The sequence below is a fragment of the Liolophura sinensis genome, chromosome 1 (genome assembly GCF_032854445.1).
Source record: "Liolophura sinensis isolate JHLJ2023 chromosome 1, CUHK_Ljap_v2, whole genome shotgun sequence".
Lineage (NCBI taxonomy): Eukaryota > Metazoa > Mollusca > Polyplacophora > Chitonida > Chitonidae > Liolophura > Liolophura sinensis.
The window spans coordinates 27,361,246-27,388,114 of NC_088295.1; the positions used below are offsets into that span (position 1 = coordinate 27,361,246).

At 38.2% G+C, this 26,869-nt stretch overlaps 3 protein-coding genes across 4 annotated transcripts in view; all 3 read left to right on the forward strand.

Moving 5' to 3' along the window:
- The window catches only part of LOC135472768 (protocadherin Fat 4-like), a 38,049-nt gene extending 38,038 nt beyond the window's left edge, over positions 1–11 (forward strand). For both annotated transcript variants that reach the window (XM_064752439.1, XM_064752446.1), the window contains exon 71: positions 1–11. The gene's annotated coding sequence lies outside the window, so the exon portion shown is untranslated.
- LOC135474300 (protocadherin Fat 4-like) lies at positions 1–24,588 on the forward strand. Its single transcript, XM_064754172.1, has 46 exons — positions 1–180; positions 646–774; positions 1,003–1,194; positions 1,550–1,675; positions 1,999–2,184; positions 2,640–2,768; positions 3,043–3,228; positions 3,772–3,897; positions 4,197–4,379; positions 4,630–4,767; positions 5,153–5,335; positions 5,660–5,782; positions 6,001–6,210; positions 6,705–6,827; positions 7,055–7,237; positions 7,704–7,841; positions 8,718–8,903; positions 9,413–9,538; positions 9,938–10,120; positions 10,567–10,680; positions 11,053–11,238; positions 11,526–11,654; positions 11,882–12,067; positions 12,297–12,407; positions 12,718–12,903; positions 13,208–13,327; positions 13,653–13,835; positions 14,329–14,460; positions 14,812–14,994; positions 15,302–15,427; positions 15,759–15,953; positions 16,178–16,303; positions 16,599–16,781; positions 17,308–17,436; positions 17,889–18,071; positions 18,398–18,538; positions 19,242–19,427; positions 19,853–19,975; positions 20,648–20,803; positions 21,277–21,399; positions 21,843–22,028; positions 22,495–22,617; positions 22,982–23,044; positions 23,480–23,587; positions 23,909–24,091; positions 24,550–24,588. The coding sequence occupies exons 1-46, from the start codon at positions 1–3 to the stop codon at positions 24,586–24,588; spliced, it is 6,933 nt and encodes a 2,310-aa protein (XP_064610242.1).
- Positions 23,035–26,869, forward strand: part of LOC135474459 (protocadherin Fat 4-like) — a 21,365-nt gene continuing 17,530 nt past the window's right edge. The window contains exons 1-7 of the mRNA XM_064754182.1: positions 23,035–23,044; positions 23,480–23,587; positions 23,909–24,091; positions 24,550–24,683; positions 25,270–25,453; positions 25,846–25,986; positions 26,261–26,440. Coding sequence (XP_064610252.1) covers positions 24,664–24,683; positions 25,270–25,453; positions 25,846–25,986; positions 26,261–26,440 — 525 coding nt within the window. The 5' untranslated portion in view covers positions 23,035–23,044; positions 23,480–23,587; positions 23,909–24,091; positions 24,550–24,663. The remainder of the gene's footprint in view (positions 23,045–23,479; positions 23,588–23,908; positions 24,092–24,549; positions 24,684–25,269; positions 25,454–25,845; positions 25,987–26,260; positions 26,441–26,869) is intronic.

A 26,869-nucleotide genomic window follows, 5' to 3' on the forward strand; every position in this document is an offset into this window, starting at 1 on the left:
ATGACTGTGACAGCCACAGACAGACAAGTACCCCCAAACAGAGGCTCTGTCTACCTGCTGGTCAATGTATTGCGAGACAGTACTGGACCCACTGTGTTTGAGCTGAGGCTCTTCTCGGAGACCATCAGTGAGAGTAAACCTGTCAATGAGACTGTGTCTATCGCTGTGGCAAGACCTGGGGTAAGGAACTCCGACTTTATCTTCTAGTGATATAAAAGTGTGTTAAGCGTGGATGTCTTTTTTTGTTTAATAAGGATGGCATTTATATATATATATACCTAGCAAAGGACAGTTGATTACCTTGGTGTTTGGAGCAGATTCCACAAAGCCAATTCTGACTATAGTAAAAATTTGAAATACAATCTTAAAGCTTATTCTTGGGCTTTATAAATTAAAATTTTGTTGACCTCGTCAGTGTTAGTTTGAAACAAACTTGTCCAACTTTCAACTTTCAGTACCAAAAACTAAGTATCGTAAAGAAAATTTAAATTTTGAATTGAGTATTGCATTAAACATCAATGAAATAAATACATATTTATATTGATTACATGTTTGAGAGAAAGCATTGTTCTAGATTTTAATTTTTGTGCACAGGCATGTTCTATTAACTTCACTGAAAACTGTACCTGTTTCTTTTGTTTTCAGGTGAACATCCGTTACAGTTTGGATGGCACACCTCTGGCAGAGAGGTTCTTCTACATTGATCCTATCACAGGTGTGATTCGTGTCCGTGCTGACCTGCGCTTGGATACCTTCAACACCACCACATATAATGTAAGTTGTGGTCCCTGAGTAACCTTCACTGGGAATGTGAACTCTAAATATCTCTAGACATAGTCATAGGTTCTGACGAAGAGCCCTCCTTCACGTACAGATTCTTTACCTGTGAACATTCTGCAGTGTCCATATTTCAGAGATATTCTAAAAATAATAAATAAATAGATATTTATACTGATGTGTTAAGCCATTATCGTACATTCATTTCTGAAATGTGTTTTCCAGCTGAATGTTGTGGCCACACGAAGGGACCCACAAGACACCAATCCCCTGGTGGTTAGAGGTAGATTACCCATCAATGTCCGGCGTAAGGAGGGATACCCTCAGTTCTTGGACAGAAAGTATGAGCGTTTCATTAACGACACTCATGATGTGGGAACACCCGTTCTGACAGTGTCAGCAGTGGACACAGATGGGGTAAGTGATATCAGAACGCAGGCAAATGTATGGATTATGGGTGAAAAGCTTTTACCTCGTAGTGCATGAGTCAATCCTAGTGTGAACATTAAGACAGTATGCTGCCTTTCCCAAGAAAATAGTGAAGTGTTATAGAGGATATATTTGTAGCACACTGTCGTACAGACACGAATGTTTACTGCAGATGTGTCATCCATAAGAGGATGAAGATGTAATACTGGATATAAAATTTTGAATGCCGCTACATTGGATCCTAGGTAGTTTAGCTCATTAAACATCATAATGATCATCAGCCATTGGTCAGATACAGATGTCATTAAGATTTTCACACATGCTAATCATTTACTCACTCCAGGATGCTGTGGAATACTCCATTGCCTCCCAGACAGCACCAATCCTGGACTTCTTCTTCATGAATACCTACACTGGGGAGCTAATTCTGAAGAGACCCCTGGTGGGAACTCCATACAGCAGGTTTGAGGTAGGCTTTCTGTTTTCAGATATCTATTCTATGTCCAGAAACTTTGAAATACCATTATGCTAGCTGACTTGTATATTGTAAATGCATGAATGTTTCCTCTTTGCTTGAATCCTAATTTTAAATACCTCAATTTCTTTATGTTGTTTGCTTTTGGCATTACCTTTTGTACTTAAGGCATTCATGGTATATTTCAACATATGAAAACATAATTGTTATTGCATTTTTATTTTCTGCACATGTTTGCCCTATGCTGTATCTATCATTGAGGGCTGTTCTTGTATGAAAGTTGTTTTGCCTAATTTGTTCAATGTTTTGTTTGTCAGTTTACTGTTCAAGCCAGTAAGGCTGGCCGACCCGACCGATTCAGTAGAGTGCAGGTCATAATCAACATCCGTCGTGACTCAAGCCGTCCAATATTCCAACAAGGGACTTACGCTGTAAACATCACAGCTTACTGGCAGATTGGTCAGCAACTCATTACCGTCGTGGCCACTGATCCGGATAGACGGGTGAGACATTACTGTCATTAGCGAGAACTCTTTTGTTGAGAACCCAGAATATTACATCCCGCAGTACTACATAGTCTTATTGAAGTGAAATGGTGGATGTAATCATTTGTTACAGACTGCTTTAACAATTTCATAAGAAGGCCTCGGCGCTGGATAGATATAATGTTTCTTTGCTGTTTTATAAGAAATGACACATGCACATCAAAAAGTAGATGTTGGTATATCTAAAAAAAAGAACAGTGTTTCATGTTTGTAACATTGTATAACTTACTATCCTTATGTTTTAATAACACATAGTAACTGCATGCTTAAACATGAAGTTAACAAATGACAGAATTTCCAGTGTACTTATTTTTACACTGTATTACATCATTACAAGTCTTTGATATGAATAATGTTTGGATACAACAGTTTTGATTATCTGATTGTTGTAATATGTGCCTTGTCTGTTTCAGGGGGATATTGTGTATGAACTGGTAGGGGATGGCCTCAGCCCAGCATTCTTTGCTGTGAACAGGACTACTGGGGAGATCACACTTGTGGGAGGCCCTAACTTCATCAGGGATACCACCACACAGTACTTCGTAAGTCTGATATCATAAAGAATGTGTATTAAAAAGACTTGCACATACAACTACAAATGTCCTCAAAGTTTCATTCTTTGTCTCCATTAATGATATATTATTTGCTTTGTCATCATGATTTTTAAAACGCTGTTTTTTACTTTTCTGAGGAGAATTTTATGATATGTACAAAATGTTGCGAAACATGCACTTTTTTTTTCCCTTTGAATCAAAATATACTGCGTTGAAAAGGAAATTCTTTTAAATGATTGTTTATTTTAAATAATGATTACAGTTGAGGATCATAGCATATGACACCGTGTACCCTCAAAACCAGGCCAGTCAGTATGTGGTGGTGAATGTGTTACGGAACCAATATGGGCCAGTGTTTAATCAGACAGCTTACACAGCGCAGCTACCAATCAACAGTCAGCTGGGTTCTCCTATTGTTCAGCTGTCGGCCTCGGACCTGGACATTAACGTATGTTGGGCAGTGAAATTTGTCAACCTTTAACTGCCATACCTCTGAAGATTTTGATTTTTTTATGCATAACCTCTGCTTTTTGTAGTCATATTGCCTAATTGTCAAGTGATCAGCATGATCTTTAATGGAAGTAGTACCTGGCTATAAAACCTATGAGCTACTCTACATTTGCAGTCTTATAAAATCAGTTGTTTGCAGTCAGTAGACAAGGAGGCAAAGATCCTCATTCCCTTTAAAAATCTGCATTCTTACATACCGGCATTATCCTCCCATAAATTCATTCTTTATATATATATATATTATGAAATTCCATGATAGAAGCAGAACCTGTGTAGGTGTAACCCCTTAAGCCCCGGTCCTTGTATGCTAAAATGTTGAACAATGTTTAATCATGTATCTAGTGGTATCAATTAAATTGGACAACTACTGTTTAACCGTAAAATATTGTGATTCAATCAGTGAAGATATTAGACATTCAAAGGAATGTAGCTTACCTAATTTTGCTGGATTATTGCTTTTGACGAGCACATTTTTTTCCAGGATACCCTGACATATGAGATAGTTGGCAGGCCTGAAGCTTTTCGGCTGTTCTATGTGAACCCCGACACTGGACTGCTTAGTCTCAAGTCTGCACTGCCCAGGGCTCAAACACCATACCAAATCATTGTGAGTCTGAAACATAGCAGGTTTTTTTTTATTTTCATTGATTTTTCTTTTATTTTAAATGAAAACAATTCTATGTAAAGCAGCTTGCTTTTTCACATCCAGAATCCTATTTTTTTTAAGCATTTTTTTTAAGTTACGGTAAATGCTAAATGCTTCTGCTTCCTGGTACCTTGGTTATCTTCACACATAGTATTTGTACATTAAATTTAGTTAGTCTTTACAAAGTGCTGCTCCTCGTCAGATTATAACTTTTGAAGTGTTTGCAATTTTTACTTCTGAAAGCCTCTTTACTTTTCCAGCTTGTTGTCCAAGTACGAGATAATGGCAATCCAGCTCGTTATAGCCAGGCCACTGTGACCATCACGGTGGTTGATAACCAGCAGATAGTGTTTGTGGGTCAGCCCTATAGTGCGAACATCAGGAGAACTGACCCTGTGGGTCAGGTTGTCCTCAGAGTTGTTGGCCGGTCCAACTCACAAGTGGTACGACACATTTTTAAATGCTCCTTAAACTTGAGTAAATTTTTGTATGTGTGTAAGTAAGGACTATTTCTCTTGGTTTTGCATTAGTACAATATTTTATACTTTCATACTGCAAAATGTACAGATTTTCATGTATTTTTATTTGTCATTTAGTTTGATGGCAAGGAAAAATGATTGTTTATCTAATTAATAAGATGGGTTAAATTTCAGTTCAATCATCAACAGCACTTTTGTCTGACTTCATTTCTAGGGTCAGATCCGCTTTGAACTGGTAGGGGAGTACCCCACTCCTAACTTCTTCAGCATCAACTCAACAACTGGTGAGATAAGCATCAGCCGTCCACTAGGACAGGATGTCATTCCTCAGGAGAGAACAGCTCGATACCAGGTCAGTTTGGGGCTGAGTAATCTAGAAAACAGTGCTGCGCAAGGAGCCTTTAAAAAGCTGGATTACATTTTATGTTTGATTTACTCTAAATTAAATCATAGGTACAGGCTTTGTCACATTTCACTAAAATTCTTCGTTTTGCCTAATCAATGTGTTCATAAATCACAACTGTAGGCTATTCACATGGAAAGTTACTAAAATGATTGTATAAAGTTTTGTGAAAGTAGGCCCAGTAACTGGCAGACATGCAATAGGTGGAATAATAAGTGTTTTCCCTATGAAATTTTCTTCTCATCCTGCAGAAAATCCTCCCAACAAGCCGTCATGTAATATTTTCTACAAAATATAAACTGTACTTGTAAACTCGTGTTTGTGTTGCTATCAGGCCACCATAGCAGCCTATCTGGACTCGTCACCTGAAGACAGGACCCAGGTAACGGCCCTTATAGTCGTGGACCGTAACCCCAATGCTCCTCGCTTCCTCCGTGGCACCTATGACAGCATAATCAAGGACACTCTGGCACCAGGAGACACTATCCTTCCCTTGTCAGCTGTTGATGATGATAATGTAAGTGTATATGCCTACATTCCACGGGCTTGGAATAACAACTTGCATACATTTTGAGTATGTATTTTCACCATCCCACAATTTCACATACTCAGCACATGCACTTCATTGTGTGGTCTGGAATAAAGAAAAAGGTAATAAAGGCAAAATTTACCGTGATATCAGAGGTCATGTCAAAAAGTCATTGTTTTCACTGCTCATAAAAGTCTGCCATTGTGTATGTTTAAAAATTCTTGACTAGGGCATTAAGGAACAGGCAAGTAAATAAATAAAATTGTCAACTGTGGCCATATTAGACATCCTTTTTGCCTCACTTTGTTTCAGGATACAGTGCGATACAGACTAGATGGTTCGGCTGAGATCAGAGAACAGTTCTTTGTTGATCCAGTCCTGGGAGGAGTTTACCTGAAGAAAGCTTTTGCTCTCACCCAATCCAGGCTGTATTCTGTGAGTACTGATATCCTAAAATTAGCTAACCTGAATTAACAAAGGTTAAGAAGGGTTAAGAAAATAATAAAGACTTTGCCCACATCACATTTAGAGGAGCCTATAAAAGTGTGAATGAAAGTTTTTTCATGTTGAATGAAACATTTTTTTGTACTTCCTAAATGACTTGTCCAATAAAACAAATAATGAAAATAATGCTTTTATCTTTTTCCTTTCAGTTTACTGTGACGGCTTATGACGTGTTTGTACCCAGTCGAAGTGTACAAATCAATGTCGTGATCACAGTGGAAGCTACCCAGACCACTATTACCACACCCTCTGTCACCCCCTCCCCTCAGCCTGATAGGATCTTCGCTCTCAATGTCACTGACATCACTCCCATCAACTGGATCATTGCCAACATCAATGTCTCCAACACCATCTGGAGAGTAAGTCATTTTTTTAATGAAGCCAAATCGTGAGTTTTCAGTGCATTGTTTTGGGGAAAAAAAGTCGCAAAATTTCTTGTTTTTTTTTTTTTTTGCATGTTGTCATAGTGTGGAATTTAAAATGTGTATATTTCAGGTTCAAACCTGGTCTTTGACAGGCAATTTGTAGATTCCACTGCTCCCTGTTGTTAGGTCTTTGACGACAGTGAATGGAATCTGTTGTAGTCCAACACTGGTTGAAAGCCATTTGTCATACTGATATAGCATGCTTATTTTGTGTGTCATGTATGAGAAACTTTGTCAGTAACTTGCCAAAGGTTGACGGGACTGCCTCAGGCACTCTGGTTTGTCAAACAATATACCTGACCAGCACTGTAAAGTGAAAACTTCTTCATTATGGGTTTAAAATATAATCAAGTAAATAAATAGATAACAGTGTGTCCTGTTCTAGTAGGTGATGATTATAGTGGTAACATGTCTGATCTTATTCACAGGGGCCCACAAGATACAATGCCACGGGAACATTTGCCGCGCAGCGTTTCTTCACAATCAATAACCAAAATGGAAGTATGACTGTGATCCGAAATCTGAGGGAGACAGATCAGGATGTGTATACAGTATGTATCTGCCGAATACAAACACATGCCATGACACATTAAACCAGCTCACAATACAATGTGGTTTGTACATTAACACATTTTGAAGGTTTGTACTTGCACATTACTTTACTGGAATCTCCTCACAATAACTCCTGACGTGTGTTATAATAATTGTAAAAATGACCTACCTAAGTTTGATTCATTTATTTAATACAATGCTGATTTGCCCTGGTATTGCTTTTCAGTTCAATATTTTGGCCTATGATGATTTCAACCATTCCCTGACCCTTACCCTAGAAGGAACCATCCAAATCATACGAAACCCAAATCCGCCGGAGTTTATAAGAAAGCGATACACCACAACAATCCGGGATACACATCGTCTCTCTGACATGGTCCTTAATATCACAGCCTTTGACAGAGATCAGGTGAGCTGATGACACCCATTGATTTGCTTTACTTGATTCTCTGTAGTCCAGATTGTTGGTGCACATATGTGTAATATTGCACCATAACTGTTTCTGATTTGAGTTCACAATGTCTGTCCTAGAAAGTATGTTAACACAAGTTTGAGAAAGTTCCAATAAGTTAAGTGGCTATTTTTTTTTCCTAAAAGCAGTGTTTCTGGAGTCAAATACGCACTGTTTAAGTTCAGTAAAGATGTCGCATAAGCAACAAAAGTTTTTTAAAGTTTCAAGAAACTGGTCCCAAGATCTTTTCTTACTAACCCGATTAACAGATATAAGGCAAAGAAAACAACAGAAACAGATTGTTATTAGAGGATTTTTATTGACTGAAGAAGAAAGTGCCCAAAAAAGTACCAAATAACCAGCTTGGTTTTCAGATTAACCATGCGTATTAATGGATAAAATGATTCACTTGTATAATTTGCAGGACCGGTTGACATATGAGCTGTCTGCAGTGAAGAGTGTGCCACCAGCCCTGAATTACTTTGACATTGACTCGCAGAGTGGAATCCTTTTCCTTCGTCAGAGATTAAGTCTTGACCCAGCCAGAAACAGACGTTATTTGGTCAGTAGTTTAAGGCAAAAGTTCTTGGTTGTGTGTATTTCTTGAAGTCAGCTCTTTTTGTAGTTTCAAAGGCCTAATTTATTGCATATTTATCTTTACTTCAGTGTATTTTATAAAGGTTTCCTGATACTTCCTGCATTTTCCCACTATAAAGTCACATTACTGCTTTGTGCATGTTGAGTGTTTGGGTATCTAAATAGTTTGTGGTATAAACCTAACAAAAGGAAAACACTATGTATCTTTATGTTCTGTCTATATTAATAACTCTCCTGAATCGCCCATAAAAGAATAAGGTGATTTAAATATATGAAATCTAGCTTTAACCTTATTTTTAGTTCAGTTTAAATAGTTTGGCTTTGGCTTTAAATACTCTTGCAGAAGCATGTAAAGGCCTTAAAATTTCTGATAAAAAATTATTCAAACTTCACAAAAAAGTCTAAAGTGGCCCTTTATGATGGACGAATCAATCAAGAATCAAGTCACTTGAAAGAACTTTAGGTGAAATATACCCTAATTCTTCAACCTTTTCAACCACATCTGTGACCAATATTTTAAAACATTCTGAGATAAGTATAGTTAAATCATTTTAGCAACATTTTCATATAATTGTATGCATAAATTCTACTGAAAAAAGTGCTCTAGAGGTCAAAAAGATTAAAGAATTACAGTAGTTCCTCACGGGTCGGCCAGAAACCTGTGGATGGTAGTGGGTTTTCCCTGGGCTTTCTTGACAGCGTAATGCTGGCTGCCGTGAAATAAGTGAAATATTCTTAAATAAGGCGTAAAACACCTATCAAATAAGTGAATAACTAAATAAGAAGCCTCACAGCAGGGAATGCATGATTGCCCATACTTACATGATGTATTCCCTTACAGATGACGGTAATGGTGCGAGACAATCACTACCCTGAGAGAACTGCTGAGGCTACAATTGAGGTGACTGTTCGGCGTGACGAGAACAACCCTCGTTTTGACAGACCAACCTACACTGCTAATGTGTCTTCCTCTGCTGTCAACAGAACTGTGGTTATTACTGTCAGGGCAACAGACGGTGACACCTGGGTAGGTGCAAACAAGGTTTTAGGTCAGCTCTGTAGCCCATCACATCATGTTTTATATTATTACGTATCATTGTATAAAAAAAAGGAGAAACTTCTCCAACAATGCAAACCTCTGCGCCAGCTAAATGGAAAAATACCTGGGTCAGATGATGGTGACTAATAATAATATGTAATAATTTTTGTCTACCTAGCAATTGCGAAGAGTCATTTTAAAAAAAATTCCTGAATGTAGATCACCACCAATATTCACAAAATTTCATACTATCATGCTTAACTTCTTTCTGTAAAGTTTGTGACACACTTCATATTCTACTTTTGCAGAAGTAACCATCATCATCACTTTTGTTAAAATTTTGACACAGTTTGTTGAAAACACAAATGTATTGTTACTGACACATCTACAATTTGTGTCAGCATACATATATTCCATTGACAGGATTTATCTAGGTATTGTTAAGAAATTGCACTGGTACATCTTTTCTAATGACTTGTTTTTGTTTTTGCCTGTAGGCTGGCCCCATGGTCTATGAACTTGTGGGTAACGCACTAGCACGGTACTACTTTGGCATTGATTCCACACGAGGCATTGTGTATGTGCGTAATGACCTGAGCACTGACTCCAGCACTACTTACACTGTAAGTGGATGTAACTGAAGTCTGCACACTTTACATGTGTCCCTCATGAAGAATACTTACAGATATTCATTCCGAAGTGGGAGCAATCTTATAGATTGGGGATAGAATAGCTTAAGAATTACTGGAAATATTTGACTTAATTTTCATTGAACATTTGTAATACTTTTTTTAATATGAAATGATTTTCCTATTTTATTTTTCTTTCAATACCTGAGTAAGGTTTTGTCTTTTTTATGATTTCATGATAAAAGAAATAAATCTTGTATCAAAGTATTTGGTGTTATATGAAACCCGGCCTCTGGTCACAAGTGGAACTATAACTGCTGTGTGTCTCTATGATTATAGCTTTGAATATGGCGCAAAAGACCAGTAAACTAAACTAAATAAATGTGATTGTAGTTGGTTGTGAGAGCCTATCAGCAGCAGTACCCTGATAATGATGCTACGGCCACCATACTGGTCAGAGTGGATCGCAATCAGTACACTCCCATATTTGAAGGTGTGCCATACCAGAGAGAGATCTCTGTTGACACTCGCCCGGGAACTAATGTCTTCACTGTGTCAGCCTCAGACAGGGATGGGGTAAGGGAAGACCATGTTGTGTTTTTACATTTATCCATTTGACAAGAGGAATGCTAATTTATACTGATACATACTATAACTTACTATGTATGTTGTATTCTATAAAAAGTATGCAGTAAGAAATTGCCAGCAGGAAGTCTCCTGAGTTTTGGTAGTTTATACTTTAATTATCTTTCACAGTTATGCACATAAATGTACATGTATGAGCTTTATTCAGATTTACTGTAATATGAACTCAAATCTATGCATATATTTGGCATGAAAAGCTGTGCGTGCAGCCTATTGTTTTCTAGAAAAGGTAATTCCCTATTAAATATTGGTGCATCTTGAATATAATGTTGTTTTAGTTGGAAGAGATTGGAAGATTTTGAGGACTTGGATAGTAAGGTTCCAGGTTTTATCTGAATGTTCTCAATTAAATGTACAATGTGTTGTACATTTTACAGGACAGAATAATCTATGGATTAATACCCTCGGGTGATCAGAGGTTCTTCATCAACACTCTGACTGGTCAAATCTTCACTGTGGGAACCCTGAATCAGAACGTAACCAGTTACCAGGTATTTTAGTTTACTTATATTTAAACCTGTTGTAATTCTATTGATCCATTTGCACTGCATGTACTCATGCTACCAGTTTACGTGCTTAATATATATATAGTTTTTTTTAGCTTTTCATTTTATTATGTTTCACAAAAAATTTTCAGGATGTTTTTAGCAATACATCCGTATTCCTTTGAAAAAAACACTGTGAAAAGGTTATTGTCTTGGCTTTGTGGCTAGAGTAATCACCTTGTGCGAGTCTAAAAATATACTACAGGTTGCTTTTGCATTGTACTGTAGAGATGCATGGTAATATTCTGGTACCATGTTAAGGGTTGTTACAAAATGTGTTGCTCTTCAAGAAATCATCTCTCATGTGTTCCCCTTCAGCTGAATGTAACAGCTACAGATCAGGGGAATCCCCCGAATGTTGCCTGGACAGTTGTGACCTTGACTCTTGGTAAGAGTAGTTTCCTACCCCAGTGGGTGAACGTACCTGGCTCTGTGAACATCAGTGAATCACAACGTCCCAATACAGTTGTCTACACCTTATCAGCCACAGACAGGGACCTGCAGGTAAACAGTTTAATCAAGCTGCTCTTGTAAAAACATTTCCAGGATGACTGGGCTTTTTGTTTGGGTGTGTGAGTCAGAAGCAATCTGTGAAAATCACTATTTGAGTAAAGGAGGTGTATTTGGCAAATGCATATATGTAGTTTGTCTGAGAGAGCTGTGGAGAATCTAATGAAACATAACCTAGTAATGTACATAATGTATTGTACATTTTCCAAGCCATAAGTATTGTTTTCGGTCTTATAAACTGTGATCTGTGTTAATGTGTATGTGAAAATTGTGAATTTCAGGGTCAGATGCGATACGGAATGCGTGGAGATTCTAACACAATCTCTTACTTCAGCATCAACCCTGGCAATGGTCAGATTAGATTGGTTGTTCCCCTTACGTCTGATTCTACAGATACACCTTACTATAATGTAAGTATATGTTATTTAAATGATGAATGTCTAACGCTCTTTAAACTAATTTTTTTTAGCCGTTTTAAAAGCTGCATAGTCATTCAAAATATTCAGTTCCTAATGTTTATAATGTTTCTAATATTGTTCTTTACTCTTGTAAATAAATGCCTTATAATCACAAACACACACACAGTATTTGTATTGACAGTAAATTTTGCGTTATACTGTTTGTTGTATTTATGCAGGCGGTTGTCTTTGCGTATGACAGCAGTCGTCCTGACCAGCAGATTGAGGGTATTGTTCGCATCATGGTAGACCGCAACCCTGATCCTCCAAGTTTCGGGGTGTTTGACAGAAATATCACCATCCGCAGGTCAACCACTCCGTTGACAGTTATCACTACAGTTGTGGCTTCAGATCCACAGGGAACAGTAAGTAAATCAACTAAGGTTTACTTTTATTTCAGTGAAATATTTGTACTGTTGAATTTGAAAATTAGATTTGACAGCTTGATGAACGTTCATGACATTGAATTTCATGATGCAGTAATTTGAAAGATTCTTTAAACCTGTTCTTTTGTCATTTTTGTGTATTGGTTGCTTTTTTATTTCAATTTCAAAAAACAATTTCTTATCAGCCATGACATTTATTATATTTCAGGATGTGTTTTACTCCATCTTGACACCGTCACCATATCTCTTTATCAACCCAAGGTCAGGGGAGATAATTCTGCAACAAGCTTTGACAGATGAATCTATCACCAGGTTTAATGTAAGCATTTTCTTCCCAGTCAGTCAAATGGGCTACAGGGTCATGCATTAGCCGGTGCTTGTGTTCAGTTGATCTAGTTGTCTGACAAAGAAGCTTGATATTGTGGTATCCTGATCACAATTCACCTTTGGGGAAATGGAAAGTTTTCTACTGTTTATTACCAAGTATAATTCAGCACTCATAAAGTTAATTACCAATTTCTCAAACTTTTGTTTAGTAATACATGTATTTTGAAAGTATGCTGCTATTAAAATTTATTGTTTTGGTAATGTCTAACAAAAACTGCATATAGGGCTTATTCTGTTGACAGTTGAACGTGCAGGCGTGTGATAATGGTGTGCCATTCCTCTGTGCTGTGGCTCAGGTCATAATCAACATTGATGATGCTAATAAGACCCCATTCTTTGAAATATCGTCCTACACTCATCGTATTCCCGACACCCAGCCCCTGGGGCGCCTTGGGCTCCGTCTGTCTGCCGTGGACAGGGATTTGCAGGTGTGTGCCTTTCAAAGTGTGATATTGATTTTGGTTAACAAGTTCAGAATTAATGGAATGTACATCAGTGAATTCTCCATTCACTACATTTTATATCAATTTGACACACTTCCCTGAATTACGTTGTGATTTCCAACTTATGTATATATTTATTTCTCATGGACACTCGATGATAGCTCTTATCATTCTTCTGTGTATTGGTTTGAAAGACAAATAATTGAATCTTTAAACACATGGGTGCAATACTGCCAAAATGGTGTTAAACCACCATCATCCATTTGTTTTAACTGTCTGCCTGTTACAGGGCACAATGCGTTATGAGGTTGTGTTACCTGACCCAGCTGCCCGCTTCTTCGGTATTGACAATAGTGGCCAGTTGTTATTACAGCAGAGTGTGCTTAATGAACAGCCCACCCAGTACCAAGTGAGTACTCTATCCCCAAGGGAACAATCTGCAAGCTTATCCCGTGGGATTATCCACTGTTGTTTGAAACATTGACTTCATGGAATTTTTGCATTCCTCGTGCGGAAATATATCAGTGAAGTAAATTATAACAGTTTGAAAAATCATTTGATGTATATCCGTAAATACGGATAATTGAAATAATGCAACTTGTTTCACATTAACAAATTTCAGAGTCATGTATTACATTGTACCTTTGTTTGTCGAACCAATAACTTTTGATCCTATGTTGATTAGCCTACAGGTCATGGAAATGTTCCTATTACATCATTTAAATTTGTTTTAGTTCCGAGTTGCTGCCTATGATTCTGCCTTTCCGACAATGAAGGGGTATGCTTCAGTGACAGTGTTTGTAGACCGTGGTTCCAAACCACCTACCTTCCCTACCGACCTCTATGTCATTTACATCAATGAGACGGCCTCTACTGGAGACCTAGTGGAGACAATAACAGCTAATGGAACAGGCAGTGTAAGTATGCTTATGTGTAGTCTAAATGTGCACAAAATCAGAGTGCTTTAACACAGGCTGTGATTGAAGTACAAATGTATAGGTATTCTTCTCCATGTTTGTGGGGACTTGATGACAATAAGCGGTCAACAATGCTCATGTGGCAGTGTGGACTTTCAAATGATGAAGACCGCTTTCACCAGTATGGTGTCCATATCTGTCCATCACGGGTGGTAAAGTTCATCAGCAATAGGCCAAAGGGCAATGGTTAACTCTGGACACTCTTTCTTCCTCCATCCAAAAAACCAACTGCTATCCGCTTGGTGAAAATTTCTTGTTTGACATAAACAAATATGTACATTTGTAAACATATATTATCAGGCGAATGTGCAGAGACCCCTCATTATCAGTATTAAAATGCACATACATGCAGCAGTTTAGGTCTAGGCATACATACATCTTTCCCTATGCTATTGGTTGTGAATTATCTAGTGTGTATTTGTGCTTGTGACAGGATACATTCGTGTACAGCCTGGTAGGAAGTCAGGTAGATGAGGACACGTTCTATGTGAACCCCACCACAGGGGCCCTCTTCTTGAACCGTCCCCTGACAGACGTCCTGGTCAGAGATATCAACACCTTTGTGGTAAGAGACGGTTCTTAGCATTGTCAGAATCTTCCTCATAACATTATTGTCCATTGTTTCATATTGTCCAAATGATAGCAGGACATTTTGTTTCAGCATAATTGTGTGGTGTTGTTATCTTTTTGAGGAGTGGGGGTTTTTTTAACGATTTTTTCTTCTTCTTGATCATAGAATACATTATTGAAATGCATATGCTTTGCAGCTTGTAATTTTCTTTATTAATTTGTGATGTACAATTAATTTGTGATTACAATTGCACATGTACAGTAATGTCATTGGACAGGAACAAGTGTAATATTTCATTAAAAGCAAAATAAAATTGATGTTCATATCATCACTTTTGTATTTCAGTTTGCTGTAAGGGTTACCGAATCAGCCTCTGGTAAGTCTGGAGTTGCCACGGTAATTGTGAATGTGATCAGAGACCGAAGTCCACCGGTGTTCCCAAGAGACCGCTATGATGTCACCATCAATGAAACCAAGCCAGTGAATGAAGGTGTTGTAACTCTGGTGGCAACTGATCCCGATCTCAAGGTATTGGGCTATTTTCATCTTTTTTTCTGCTGTAAATGCAAATATAGTGTTGGTTTGTCCGAAGATTGTTATAGAGAAACCATGAATTGCCTTTAAATGTGATCTCCTTCTGGAAAGATACATATTAAAGGTTTCATTGTATGAAAACTCTAAATTATTTTGATTTCAAATACACACTATGATAATGATGATTATATTAACGTTATAGCCCTCATTGAGTAGTAGTTATGATTTGTGTATATGTATGTCATTGTTGATCTAATGAAACCTGTGCCTGATGACTAAAATCCTGCCATATTGGTTTCAGGGAAGAATCATATATGAGGCCACAAACGTGTACCCAGCTCCAGAGTTCTTTGGGGTGCGACCCAGTGGTCAGGTTTATGTCAGGAGAAGCTTAACAGAGGACAGCCTGCAACTTAGGATATACGAGGTAATTGATAGAGGCTTTCAGTAGCTGACAGTCCCCCTGAGGTTGTCTCTAGAGGTTGCATTTATTGTGAAATGTGTCTGAGTGCAAAAACATCTGAAGGTATTGAAATTGAAGATATTTGGATAGTGAAACTGTCACGAGTCCTGGCTACAAGAGCTATGATATAGGTGGGAAATTTTGACTGGTGAATTGTAACATGGTTCAGAGGACTTGGTTATTGATTCAAAATGAGTGTCTGTATGATACATCAGTGTTGTTTTGGGGGTGGGGGGGTTGTCCATATTTGTTTTTTATTCTTGGTTGTAATTGTCACTGTGGTTGATACTTGCAGCTGGTTGTGGAAGCATATGATTCCCGCTACCCTCTGAATCGAACCCAGGCCACTGTCTTCATCACTGTTAGGCGTGGCGCCCGTGGGGTGAGCTTCCAGCCCTCAGCCACGTATGAAGCCCGTATCAGCTCCTGTGATCCCTCAACTGGCTCCATCATTCAGACTGTCAGAGCTACCGCAGAAGACGGAAGTAGTGTAAGACTCTTGCCCAATATAACTCTTCTAAGGCCTACAACTTGCACATATGCACATATTTGTAGTACTAAACTTTACTATGTAAACCCATTTTCATGATCAACAAAATATTAACTGTTATATATTTTCTCTCATTGCAAATATGTTCATCTTTGTTCGTGCCTGTACTGGTCTGCATGTTTGCTCGGTGTGCCAGAGTGTCTATTGTTTGTTTGATATTGCAGGCTGGAATGCGTTACAGCTTTGTGAATTCTTCTCTGGCAATCAGACAAATGTTTACCATCAATCCCACAACTGGTGTCATCACAAACTTACGGCCTCTGAATCAAGCAGCTGCTGACTTCTACACAGTATGTACGCTCATTCTAAAGACGATCTTTGTGGTGGTAATGTTGTTTCTTGTGAATGTTGAGTAATATATATATAGGCATATGTAGGCTGTCAGATATTTAAATAGCAGTTAAAAAAAAAAAGTTGTGTGGTAATTGTTTTGATTATTATCAAAAGAGATATATGCCTGTGGCTGTAGTACAAATGTCCTTCAATCTGATGATAATTTTGAACATTCGCATTCAAGTTAAACTTTAGAAAAAGATAATACATGTAACACATCATTATAATTTCTGACTGTGGTTTCTGTTTTAGCTCATTGTGCGTGCAACTGACCCCTTAGGAAGGACAGCCCTGGGTATAGTGAACGTGATCCTGAATTGCCGGTCTGAACCACCCGTCTTCCCAGGAGGCAGTGTGACAATCATTGTCAACGTGACAGATCCTGTGCGTACAAGGATACACAACGTCACTGCTGTTGATCCAGATTCTCCACCAGTACGTCCCTTTCTGGCTTTAGTATCCAAATCACTACTGTGGTATTCCTCATTCTCTCCCCACTACCACATGTACATGTGCATGTACCTAACCTAAATTTTTAATCTGTAAAAATTGTCTCAAAAAATGCATTTTTAAGAGCAACTGAAGGTCATCATATAGCACTTTTGGTGCTGAAACTTAAATGTTTCTATTAGGGTATCAGCATACCTTCCAAACAAACCTCATAACATTCTTCTCTTAAAGATCAGTAGAACTCTCAGAATCGTTCGAAAGGCGTTACTTAGTCATGGATGAAACTTTAGGTCAGATATGGTATATCTCAATTAATGAGCGGCAGTGTTTCACTAAAATACATTTGTTACTCACAACAATCTTCATTCAAGTAGGTCTGTGTTGTAATTGATTGCTTCGCTGTTTTCTCAGAAATTTCCTCTGCAAAGTTTTATAGTTTTTATGTGTTTATGCTTTTGAGGTTTTGACATCAGCTTTACCAATCTCTTCATATCTGACCTTCTCTTTTCAGGGAGAGCTTCGTTATGAGATTGTAGGTGTAGACCCCTCACCTGAGTTCTTTGAAATTGACTCCAGAACAGGTGTGATTTACCTGAAGAAACAGCTATCTACTGACCCTCGACAGCTCCAAGTCTATGTGGTAAGATACACGAATTAGGTGATACTTTTCAGTTAATTGTTTCCAGATGTAAATATAAATAATAACAAATGAGAAAAATTATTGAAAATGTTTTTTTCATGTCCATTGCCATGTTGTTATTTACTCTGCTGTTTGTTTCATTCCTGAGGCAAAGTAAAGGTTAATGTTGGGTTGTTTAGTTAAAGGATTCTCCCGACATGATACAGCAGTGTCAGAGCTACAATATAATATTGTGAAATGTTGTTCTTATTAGTTTGCTGCCGTGTATTTTTATGTCAGATTATTTTTATAACAAAAGTCAGGCAACACCATTTGGGTTGACCTTTAATCTATCTTGAATTCAATGACTCACTTTTACTATTTCCAAGCACTTCCTTTTAGAGATGAGTGACTGTATGCAATCTTGTAGATGTGGCTGCAAGGATTCTTAGTTTTTTCTGCCTTGTTTTCAGATCCGTATTGAAGCATACAGTGTGTCCGATCCTAATACCCGATCCTCATATGATCTGATTGTGAGGGTGGACCGTAACCCTAACTCACCTGAGCTGAGCGCTAACCAGTATGAGGCCACAGTCCGGGAGAACTTCCCGCTGGGAGGATCTGTCCTCGCCATCAGTGCCTCAGACAGAGATGGAGTATGTCCATGTGTCATTGTTTAAATAGTGAAACTTTATACTTTATACTGTATTGAACATGTATGTGTTTTATTATTCCGTCAAAAGCAGTGAAAAAATGTTGAGATTGGATCACAGGATATTCATATTTAGAGTGTTAATAAATTCCGTCGGCTCAATACAGAATTGGTGCAGGCTGCATTTATATCATATTTGGTAAGACAAATTATACAATTGCAAATATTATTATATCCAGTAGCAGTCAAACAAATAATTTTAATGTCCATTAAATCACCTTCAGTGTACATGTGTGATTGTTATTGTTTTGATCCCTTTTTGCTCCGCAGGATGTCATTTGGTATGAGATCTACACAGCTAACAACAATCCACAGGGTCTTGCAGCTATACCGTTCTTCTACCTGAACCCAGGCACAGGAGTAATCACTGTCCGCAGAGACCTCAGGGAGGCCCCTAATAACCTGTACACAGTAAGGCCAGATTAGAATACCTGACTCTAGTTATGCTGTCATTACAGTGTACATTTTCTACTTACTTCTTATACACTGGCATCAAATATAGTTTGACAAAACATGTGTGACGTGTCTTTACAGTTCAGTGGTAGGCTAGCACTAGGATACTTTGCAATAAGCTGATAATGTACAGAGACACAGGGATATCTCTGGAGCGCATGGCTTATGCTGTTGTAGCGATGATTAAAAAGAATTATTTACTGACCTGTTCATTTAGTATGCAAATATATTACAGGAGCCGTTAACGAGGTTTTCTCTCTGACAAAGTTGAAAACGAAAATTGCATAGAACAAAAGCAAAAAAAATTCTATGTTAAAGAGACCTTTCATAAAACATCCCCCCGAAAATTATTTATTTTTATACTGATTGATTTATTTTCCTCAAATCAAGTGTCCCAATTGAAGTGGTGATTGAAGTGTCAATTCATAATGAATTCTTACCCTAATTACTCAGTTAGCAGGTTATTTAATACTGAGAGAAAGCAGTATAAAAATTGCTTCGTACATTTATATTTTTGTTGAGTATATATAAGGCTCAGCATTACATGGGTATGCTATATCTTAGCCATGTCTTGATTACATTAGATTTGATATAAAGCATTTTACTCTGTCTATTACTCTTCTTGTCCATCCTACAAGTGTATGATTTGCCTTCCTCCCAGTTCACGGTGGTGGCACGTGACCAGGGACTTCCCCCCAACGAGGACACAGCTGTTGTGAGGATTACCGTGGAACGAGCCAGCAGGGTGACCATACTGAACCCCAGCACCCAGATCAGTATCAATGAGACCGAGCCTGTCAACCAGCGCCCCATCCACACTGTCAGGGCTACCATTCAGGGAGTTTCCGTAAGTGGACTCAGAACATTTATCGAATGGAGTTTTTCAAGCCAGCCTCAGGGTTAAGCAGAATTCAGATTATCGTGATTTGGAATTAAATTTTTACCAGCAAGAAAGATTCAAGCCTGAAGGTTTGCCAGGTACCTGATGAGGGGCAGTGCGTTTACTCCTCTACCCTGGACTTGTTCAATATCCTGTTCATGAAAACTTCTTGAATACAGTGTTCAGCACCAGTCAATTAAAGTAAGTAAATTTATGAGCAAGAAGAAGTAAGTAGGGAGAGTATTGCTTCTAAGTTTAGTGATGCTTTTGTGTGGCAGAAGTTAAGACTGACAACATTCAGAAAAGTAGACAAACAAGGCTTTCTGTCTTACATAGATGTCATTTCAACTTTGTTCTTACATAGATGTACATGTCTGCTTGTTTCTCCCCAGGGTAACCCAGTGTATGAGGCCACAGGAGTGGGAGCTGCCCAGCTCTTCTTCAGGGTAGACAGAACTACAGGCCAGGTGTACGTGTTGAGAGACCTCAAGACGGACACACTCACCAGATATGAGGTAGGTTTGAACCAGCAAACTAATGCTTTTACATTGGTTTACAGCTTAATTGTTTTGTGAATAGAATTCAAGACGGACTCGCGCACCAGTTCTAGGATAGATTTGAAAGATTATTTTGTGAACAAACCTGAAGATGAACACAAGATATGAGATAGGTTTGAACCAGCAAAGTGTTGCTTTTATAGTGGGTTACAGCTTAATTGTTTTGTGAATAGAATTCAAGACGGACTTGCGGACCATTTCTAGGATAGATTTGAACGAACATGCTGATGTTTTCTACAGCCGTTTAACAGCTTAATTGTTTTCTGAAGAGGACTGAAGACGGCCACACTCACCAGATGTAAGGTGATTGAATCAGCAAATTGATGCTTTTAGGACCATGTTCACAGCTTTTATTATTTTGTAAATTGACCTCAAGAAGGACGTGCTTACCAGATAGGAGGCAGGTTTGAGCCAGTGACCTCTAGATGCTCTCTTTTGATTGTCCCATGCAGAATTTAGTCTGCTGTGTTATTCTGTCACTATCAGTACTGTGCTGCACCAAGAACTCTTCAACTGAATAAATAAACACATGAGGGCCAAGTCGAATATTAATATAAACTTAGGCGGTGCTGAAGTTTGAAGTTTTTATTTTGCAGCTTCAAGTAAAGGCCTACCACACCTTGTTCCCAGAAGCTGCAGGTACAGCCACAGTGCTCATTACAGTGGTGCGTAATCCCAGCGAGCCGCAGTTCAAGGACAATATTCGGGGCCTATGAAAGGACAATTGATGACACCTACCCACCTGGAAATGTGGTTGTGCCTGTACGGGCATCTGACCCAGATGGGGTAAGATTACACACATTGATAGGGATTGAGTTAAGCTTTTTTTTAATGACAGTTTGTGGATGGTATAATCAAATATTTTCTTCTCGCAGATTTGTATTTTCACGTTAATATGTTGATATTAATGTGAAAAGCCTTCTCATTTTCTCTGCTTAGTTTACTCCTGACCAACTCTTAACTATATATTTTGAGATACTGTTATAGACTCATAGTTTTATTTGGGTTCATTCCTAATAATGAAGAAGTAAGCATTTAAAATTTATGTGGGGATGCCTTTATGTGGGGATGCCTTTACTGCTTCACTGTTAACTTAATGCTTTGTTAGTTTAATAATTTTTTTCATAGAAGTAATTTGAAGTACAGGGAAAATGTAAATATCATATACAATGTCATTACAGAAATTTTTCTCCTTTGGGTGCTTTAGTCTCTGAAGATCAGATATGTACTTAGCTGTTCCCCAAATTTTGCATCATTAGGACATTGTCCAGTTCTCCCTGGAAGGCCCTGCTGTTGCTCTGGAGTACTTCTTCATCGTGCCCCGGTCTGGTGACATCATCCTGCAGAAATCCCTCAGAGGTACAAGTCTGCGCAGAATTCAGGTAGGTACAAGTATTTCTTTTTCATAAATGCAATATATTGCTCAGGAAAAATTTGAGGATTCCACCCGCCATAATGCTGACCGCCGTCGTATTAGTGAAATATTCTTGAGTACGGCATAAAACACCAATCAAATAAATAAATAAAAAAAAATTTTAGGCTCAAGAAAGAGACCAGTAGTATAATTGCATCTTGCTTCTGTTAGATTGGCTATTGTTAGCTTAGTTTTCTTTTTTTGTATGAAGGTATGGATTCTCAAAGGTAAAGATTTAAAATGATACCTCTTTTTATGAACCAATGAAATTGTCTCATTGAATCTTGTTGCTGTTGAATTAGCCACACTTATCTAGGAACAAGTCACTTGTATAACAGACTGGGCTTTCAGTGACTTGGGTAATGCTTTTGTCTCCCTGGCATGAAGTTCTTGTGTTTTTGCATTCTGCAGATGACAGCTGTAGCCTCTGACCTTCGACCTAACCCAAGGAGTGCCCGTGCTAGTGTCATCATCAACATCCGCCCTGTGGGAGATGGTCCAAGGTTCCAGAATTTGCCTTATGAAGTGTCTGTTAATGAGGAGGAAACCATAAACAAAGCTGTGTTCAATGTCAGGGCTGTTGACAATCTGCCAACTGTAAGTCCTTCTTTGACTTGATTATGGATTAACACCACATCAGCAGTATTTTAGCCATATGGTGACTTTTACTCGATAGGGAATCAAGTAAATTGAATTAGAATCTGAAATAACCAACAAATACACTGTCTGATGCATTTCTACATGATAATGTTGGAATGCTGGTTATTGATGTATTGTATACAGTTCACTCAATGGGGGTATTGGAAGTATCGTATTAATTGTGGGGTTGAGTGCTATGAACTGACACACTGAAGGTTACTTGCTTAACCAGGAATCACGAGTTCAGCACCAGTTTCTGCATGATTGATTATGGCTGTATGTCAGGTGAAGTAGCATCCTGAAGCACTACTCATTTTCAGTCAGGTATAAACCTAATCTGTAAAACACAAATATTCTTATGCACCACGTACACTAATGAGGCAATGAAATAAGTAAACAAGAGTTTTCTGTGCTGTGTTTTCAGGGTCAGATTGTGTATGAAGTAGTGGATGATCTGCCTGTGTCTCGGTTGTTTGCTGTGAACAGATCTTCAGGCATAATCACTGTCATCAGTGATCTCCGGGTGGATGATAGTCCATCATACAGAGTAAGCTCCCTTTACATGATGTGTACAAATTCCCTTAAATAGAGTATTTAATTCAGAATATTTACAGATTTTCATGCTGATGTAGTTCAATATTGATACATTATTATTATTATTGTAGCATAGCTGTAAGGTACATTTAGAAAATGGTAAAAACAATATGGGTAGAATGTCCATTCTTCAGGTTTTTATACTTTGAACTGTTGCATTTGACAAAGTTTTCCTTTATCCTTTGACTAGATGAGAGTCAAGGCCTATAACTCTGAGCGTCCCACCGCAGTCGCTACAGCCACTGTCTCTATTACAATGCTGCGTAATGCTGAGGCTCCAAGCTCCAAGCTTCACAGAAGACTCGTACCGGATTCAGATTTACGATAATCATCGTCTGGGAACAGCAGTGACATCTGTGTCAGCCACAGACCCAGATGGGGTGAGTCTTAACTGTCATTTGTAAGCTGGAATTAGTTCAAGGTATTAGTCATATTGACAAAGGTGCGTTATTCTGAGTGATCAAACATGCTTCGCAAATATGCTTTTTTTCTTGGCGTAACTTAATTCACTGCTGTTAAAGAATCTATCAATTCATCTCAAATGAAGGAGAAAACTTTTTGAGGGGGCTACCTTTTCTTGGCATATCAGTGTTCTATACTTTTGTACATACTGTTTCATATATGTTATAATGACATTGTGGAATTGTTAATTAAACATTAATTATTTATTTGTAATAATGATGGTATTCACTATTATTTGACAGTGACCTGCAGTGTCATTTCAGCTTTGCTTTTGTGACTGTGAGGTTTAACTACTGACTATTTTGTCAGGAGACAGGATTTTCGTGTTGACACTTTCTGTCTTTCTTACTCAGGTTCGTTACACCATTACTGGAAATGCCGATGCTCAGTCCACTTTCACCATCAATATCATCACAGGGGAAATCCTACTAGTGGCTCCACTGAACAGGGCTGCCTATCAGGTATGCAATACGCTTCACTAATATGACTGAAAATCCTTACATATAAGAAAAAAATTATTATATACTGAATGGAAATTCTAAAATTCATTTCATTGATTGTTTTGAAATGTGAAAAATAAAATATACTGTTGTTCCCTTGATGTTGAAGCTTCTTGAAAAGATCTGTGTAAAGGAGGTGAAAATCATAAAAAAGATGACAAAAATATTTGCTCTTTAGTAAATACATACTCTTAATCGTAACTTCCTTCTTTTAATTCTGTCATTATTTATTTTTGTTGTACATCTGATGAATACATTTCTGTGTTGATTTGTTCATTTTAGATCAGAGTAACAGCCAATGACCTTGGCAGACCACAAAGGTCAAATGTCACCACGGTATTTGTAACAGTATTGCCTGACCCTATACCTGTGTTTTCACAACTGAGATATCGTCGTAACATCTCAGACGACGTAAGTGTGGGATATGAGGTTGTCCGCGTATCTGCAACAGAACCAAATCTGCAGGTAAGATTGTAGCCTTTCCTACACATTTTGCACTGCATTGCTATAGCCAGGTTTTTAAGCGGGGGATGATTTCTCTGATGCTGCTGTTCGTAGAGACTTGGTGATAATAACTGACAAAATATATGTAGAAACATTCATGTCCATGTAGTTCATTGTCTTTACAGCCAGGCATGCAAGGGAAGTAACCCTGGAAATATGTTGACATTAGGACTCTCCTGTATATGGAGACATCACATGAAGGAAATTAAAGTTGAAGTCAAGAAACTCCGACAAGAAACTCCAACAAGAGTAACTGTAAAATAATAAACCTTAAAGAATGTCAATGATTTGTATTAAATATCCACAATTTTATAAATCTATGTTATGTAAGCAAATCCTCCTTTCAACTGGATAATTCCTATTGTGCTGTCATCAGTTGCTGTTGCATATTTTGTGACGTGTTTATCTTTTTTTAACAGGAAACTGTAGTGTATGAAGCTGCTGGGGTTTGGTGTTAGCCGCGTTTTTCCTTTGGGGTCAACAGAACCACAGGTGCTGTCACGGTCCCGAGGAGAGCTTAAAGAGAGACTCCTATGCTAATGACAACTATGTGGTAAGTGGATAAATAATCTCCCTACTCTGCTACTCAACTTCCTAGAGAGATGGATTGTCTATTGTCTAGTTGTCACATTTTTCTCTAATTTTATTTATTTGTTTGATTGGTGTTTTACCCAGTACTTAAGAATATTTCACTTTATACGACGGCGCTCAGCATTATGGTGGGGGAAAATCCTGGCAGAGCGTGAGAGAAACCCACAACCATCTGCAGGTTGCTGGCAGACCTTCCCATGTACGGCCAGAGAGGAAGCCAGCATGAGCTGGACTTGAACTCACAGCAACCGCATTGGTGAGGGGCTCCTGGGTCGTTACACTGCGGTAGTGCGCTAATCAACTGAGTCATGGAGGCCCCCTTTTCTCTAATAATCTTCTAGCATTTCTGATTCTATCATCTTTGTCAAAATATTCTGATCATTTTTTTATTTTATTCACTTCATTATCAGAAACTCAGACATGTGATTTGGTGAAATCTTTAGGGCTTTCTTGCAAGCCTCATAGTCCTTAAACTGAATTAACAAAAACAAAGTTGTCCTGTTTTACCATAGCCAGTTATCTGATGATTAGTTGTTGTTTGTTAACAGTTGTATGTGGAGGCCTATGACACGGCTAACCCTGACAACAGAGCACGTGGCGGAGGTGATCATTGACGTGACCCGTAACCCCAATTACCCAACCTTTAGACCCGGGGTGTTCAGGGCTAGGATACAGGATAACCACATACCTGGCAGATGGGTGATCAATGTCACAGCCACTGACCAAGACGGGGTAAGGAGACCAGACAGTGAACTAGTGTATATGGGTTAAATACATCAAAACAACAATGGCAACAGTTGTGGTGTACATGGGATATAGAAAAAATATTGCATTCCCACAAGCAATTTATATGTTGGAGAACCTCAGAATTTAAACCACAAAATAGTTCAGCAGATATATTTTAAATGTAATTTAAACCTATGACTGACATCATTTCTAGACAGCCAAAGAAAGTTCATTTTAAGTAATTAGAATAATGCCCATTCTGTTGCTGTAATTAAAGTTGCACCTGTTCCTGTATTTTATATGAAGGATACACCAGGTATAAATTACCTACTGACACTGGGGAAGAAATGATGACAGTATGGTGATGAATGTGTTCTTCTTTTGCCTGGTGTTTACAGGACAGTCTAATATACAGCCTGTTACCCAGTGATAATACAGTCACGGGAGGCACCTCTCTTAACTACTTCTACATCCAACAGTCAACGGGCTCCATTTTCCTGCGCACCTCACTGCAGGATACCACCACCCCACAGTTCTCTGTGAGTTATCTCCCGTATTTGTACCATTATCCCCATAGAATATATGTATGGTGCCACGATAGTATTCCTACATCTGTGTTCCATGCCACAAGAAAAGAAATCGTGGTTGTCTGTTCTGTAGAGTGTAAATCATCAGAGAGGCAAAACAATTATAAATAATGGACCAAATGTTTGAGTGGTAGATGTTAATGATATAATTATGCAAGACTTGTTTGTACTATTTTCAAAGGGCAGGGCACATGTGTTTGAGCTTGTAATGTGGTTGCCATTTCAGATGAAAGTGCGAGCGACAGACAATGGCTTTCCACCTAAGAGTGCAGAGGCAACTGTGATCATAGATGTGGTCAAAGACCAGCCTCCTGTGTTGCAGCCATCTTACCAGGCTCTGGTCAATGAAACAGACAGAACAGGAACGTTTATCATCACTATTACTGCCACAGACCCTGATGCACAGGTAAGTAGTGTCAACACCTGTCTGACTTACCCACTTCGGGTGTTGTACAGGACTTCAAAGGACATTCAGAATTGTTTGAACAATTGCGCCAATGGTAGTTTTTGGTATCTGTTGCTGTGTTTTGTATCTGGCAAGTTCCTTGATGTTAAATGAGTAATCCAGTTAAAATTTATTGCATTTACATGTAAGTGTTCGCAGTAAATCATACACATGAGCAGAGAAATTACATTTACTCTGATATAGAATGCGATCACAATTTAGAGCTTTATGCATTTTAGTGTTCTTGCTATGAAAATATTTCAAACCATTTCTTTGGAAGTTACTTGAGATGAATTATTTTTTTTTCTCATAGTGACTCATGCTGTCTTTGTACAGTCCAGAACATATCATCATATTAGCTTGATCTGCATGTGTAGAATCAATGCTGGT

Coding starts and splice junctions, on each gene's coding strand:
- LOC135474300 (XM_064754172.1), top strand. CDS start 1: ATGACTGTGACAGCCACAGACAGACAAGTACCCCCAAACAGAGGCTCT. Junction 15,954..16,177: donor CCGCAGAAGACGGAAGTAGT/GTAAGACTCTTG, acceptor TTGATATTGCAG/GCTGGAATGCGTTACAGCTT. Junction 22,029..22,494: donor CTGTTGACAATCTGCCAACT/GTAAGTCCTTCT, acceptor CTGTGTTTTCAG/GGTCAGATTGTGTATGAAGT.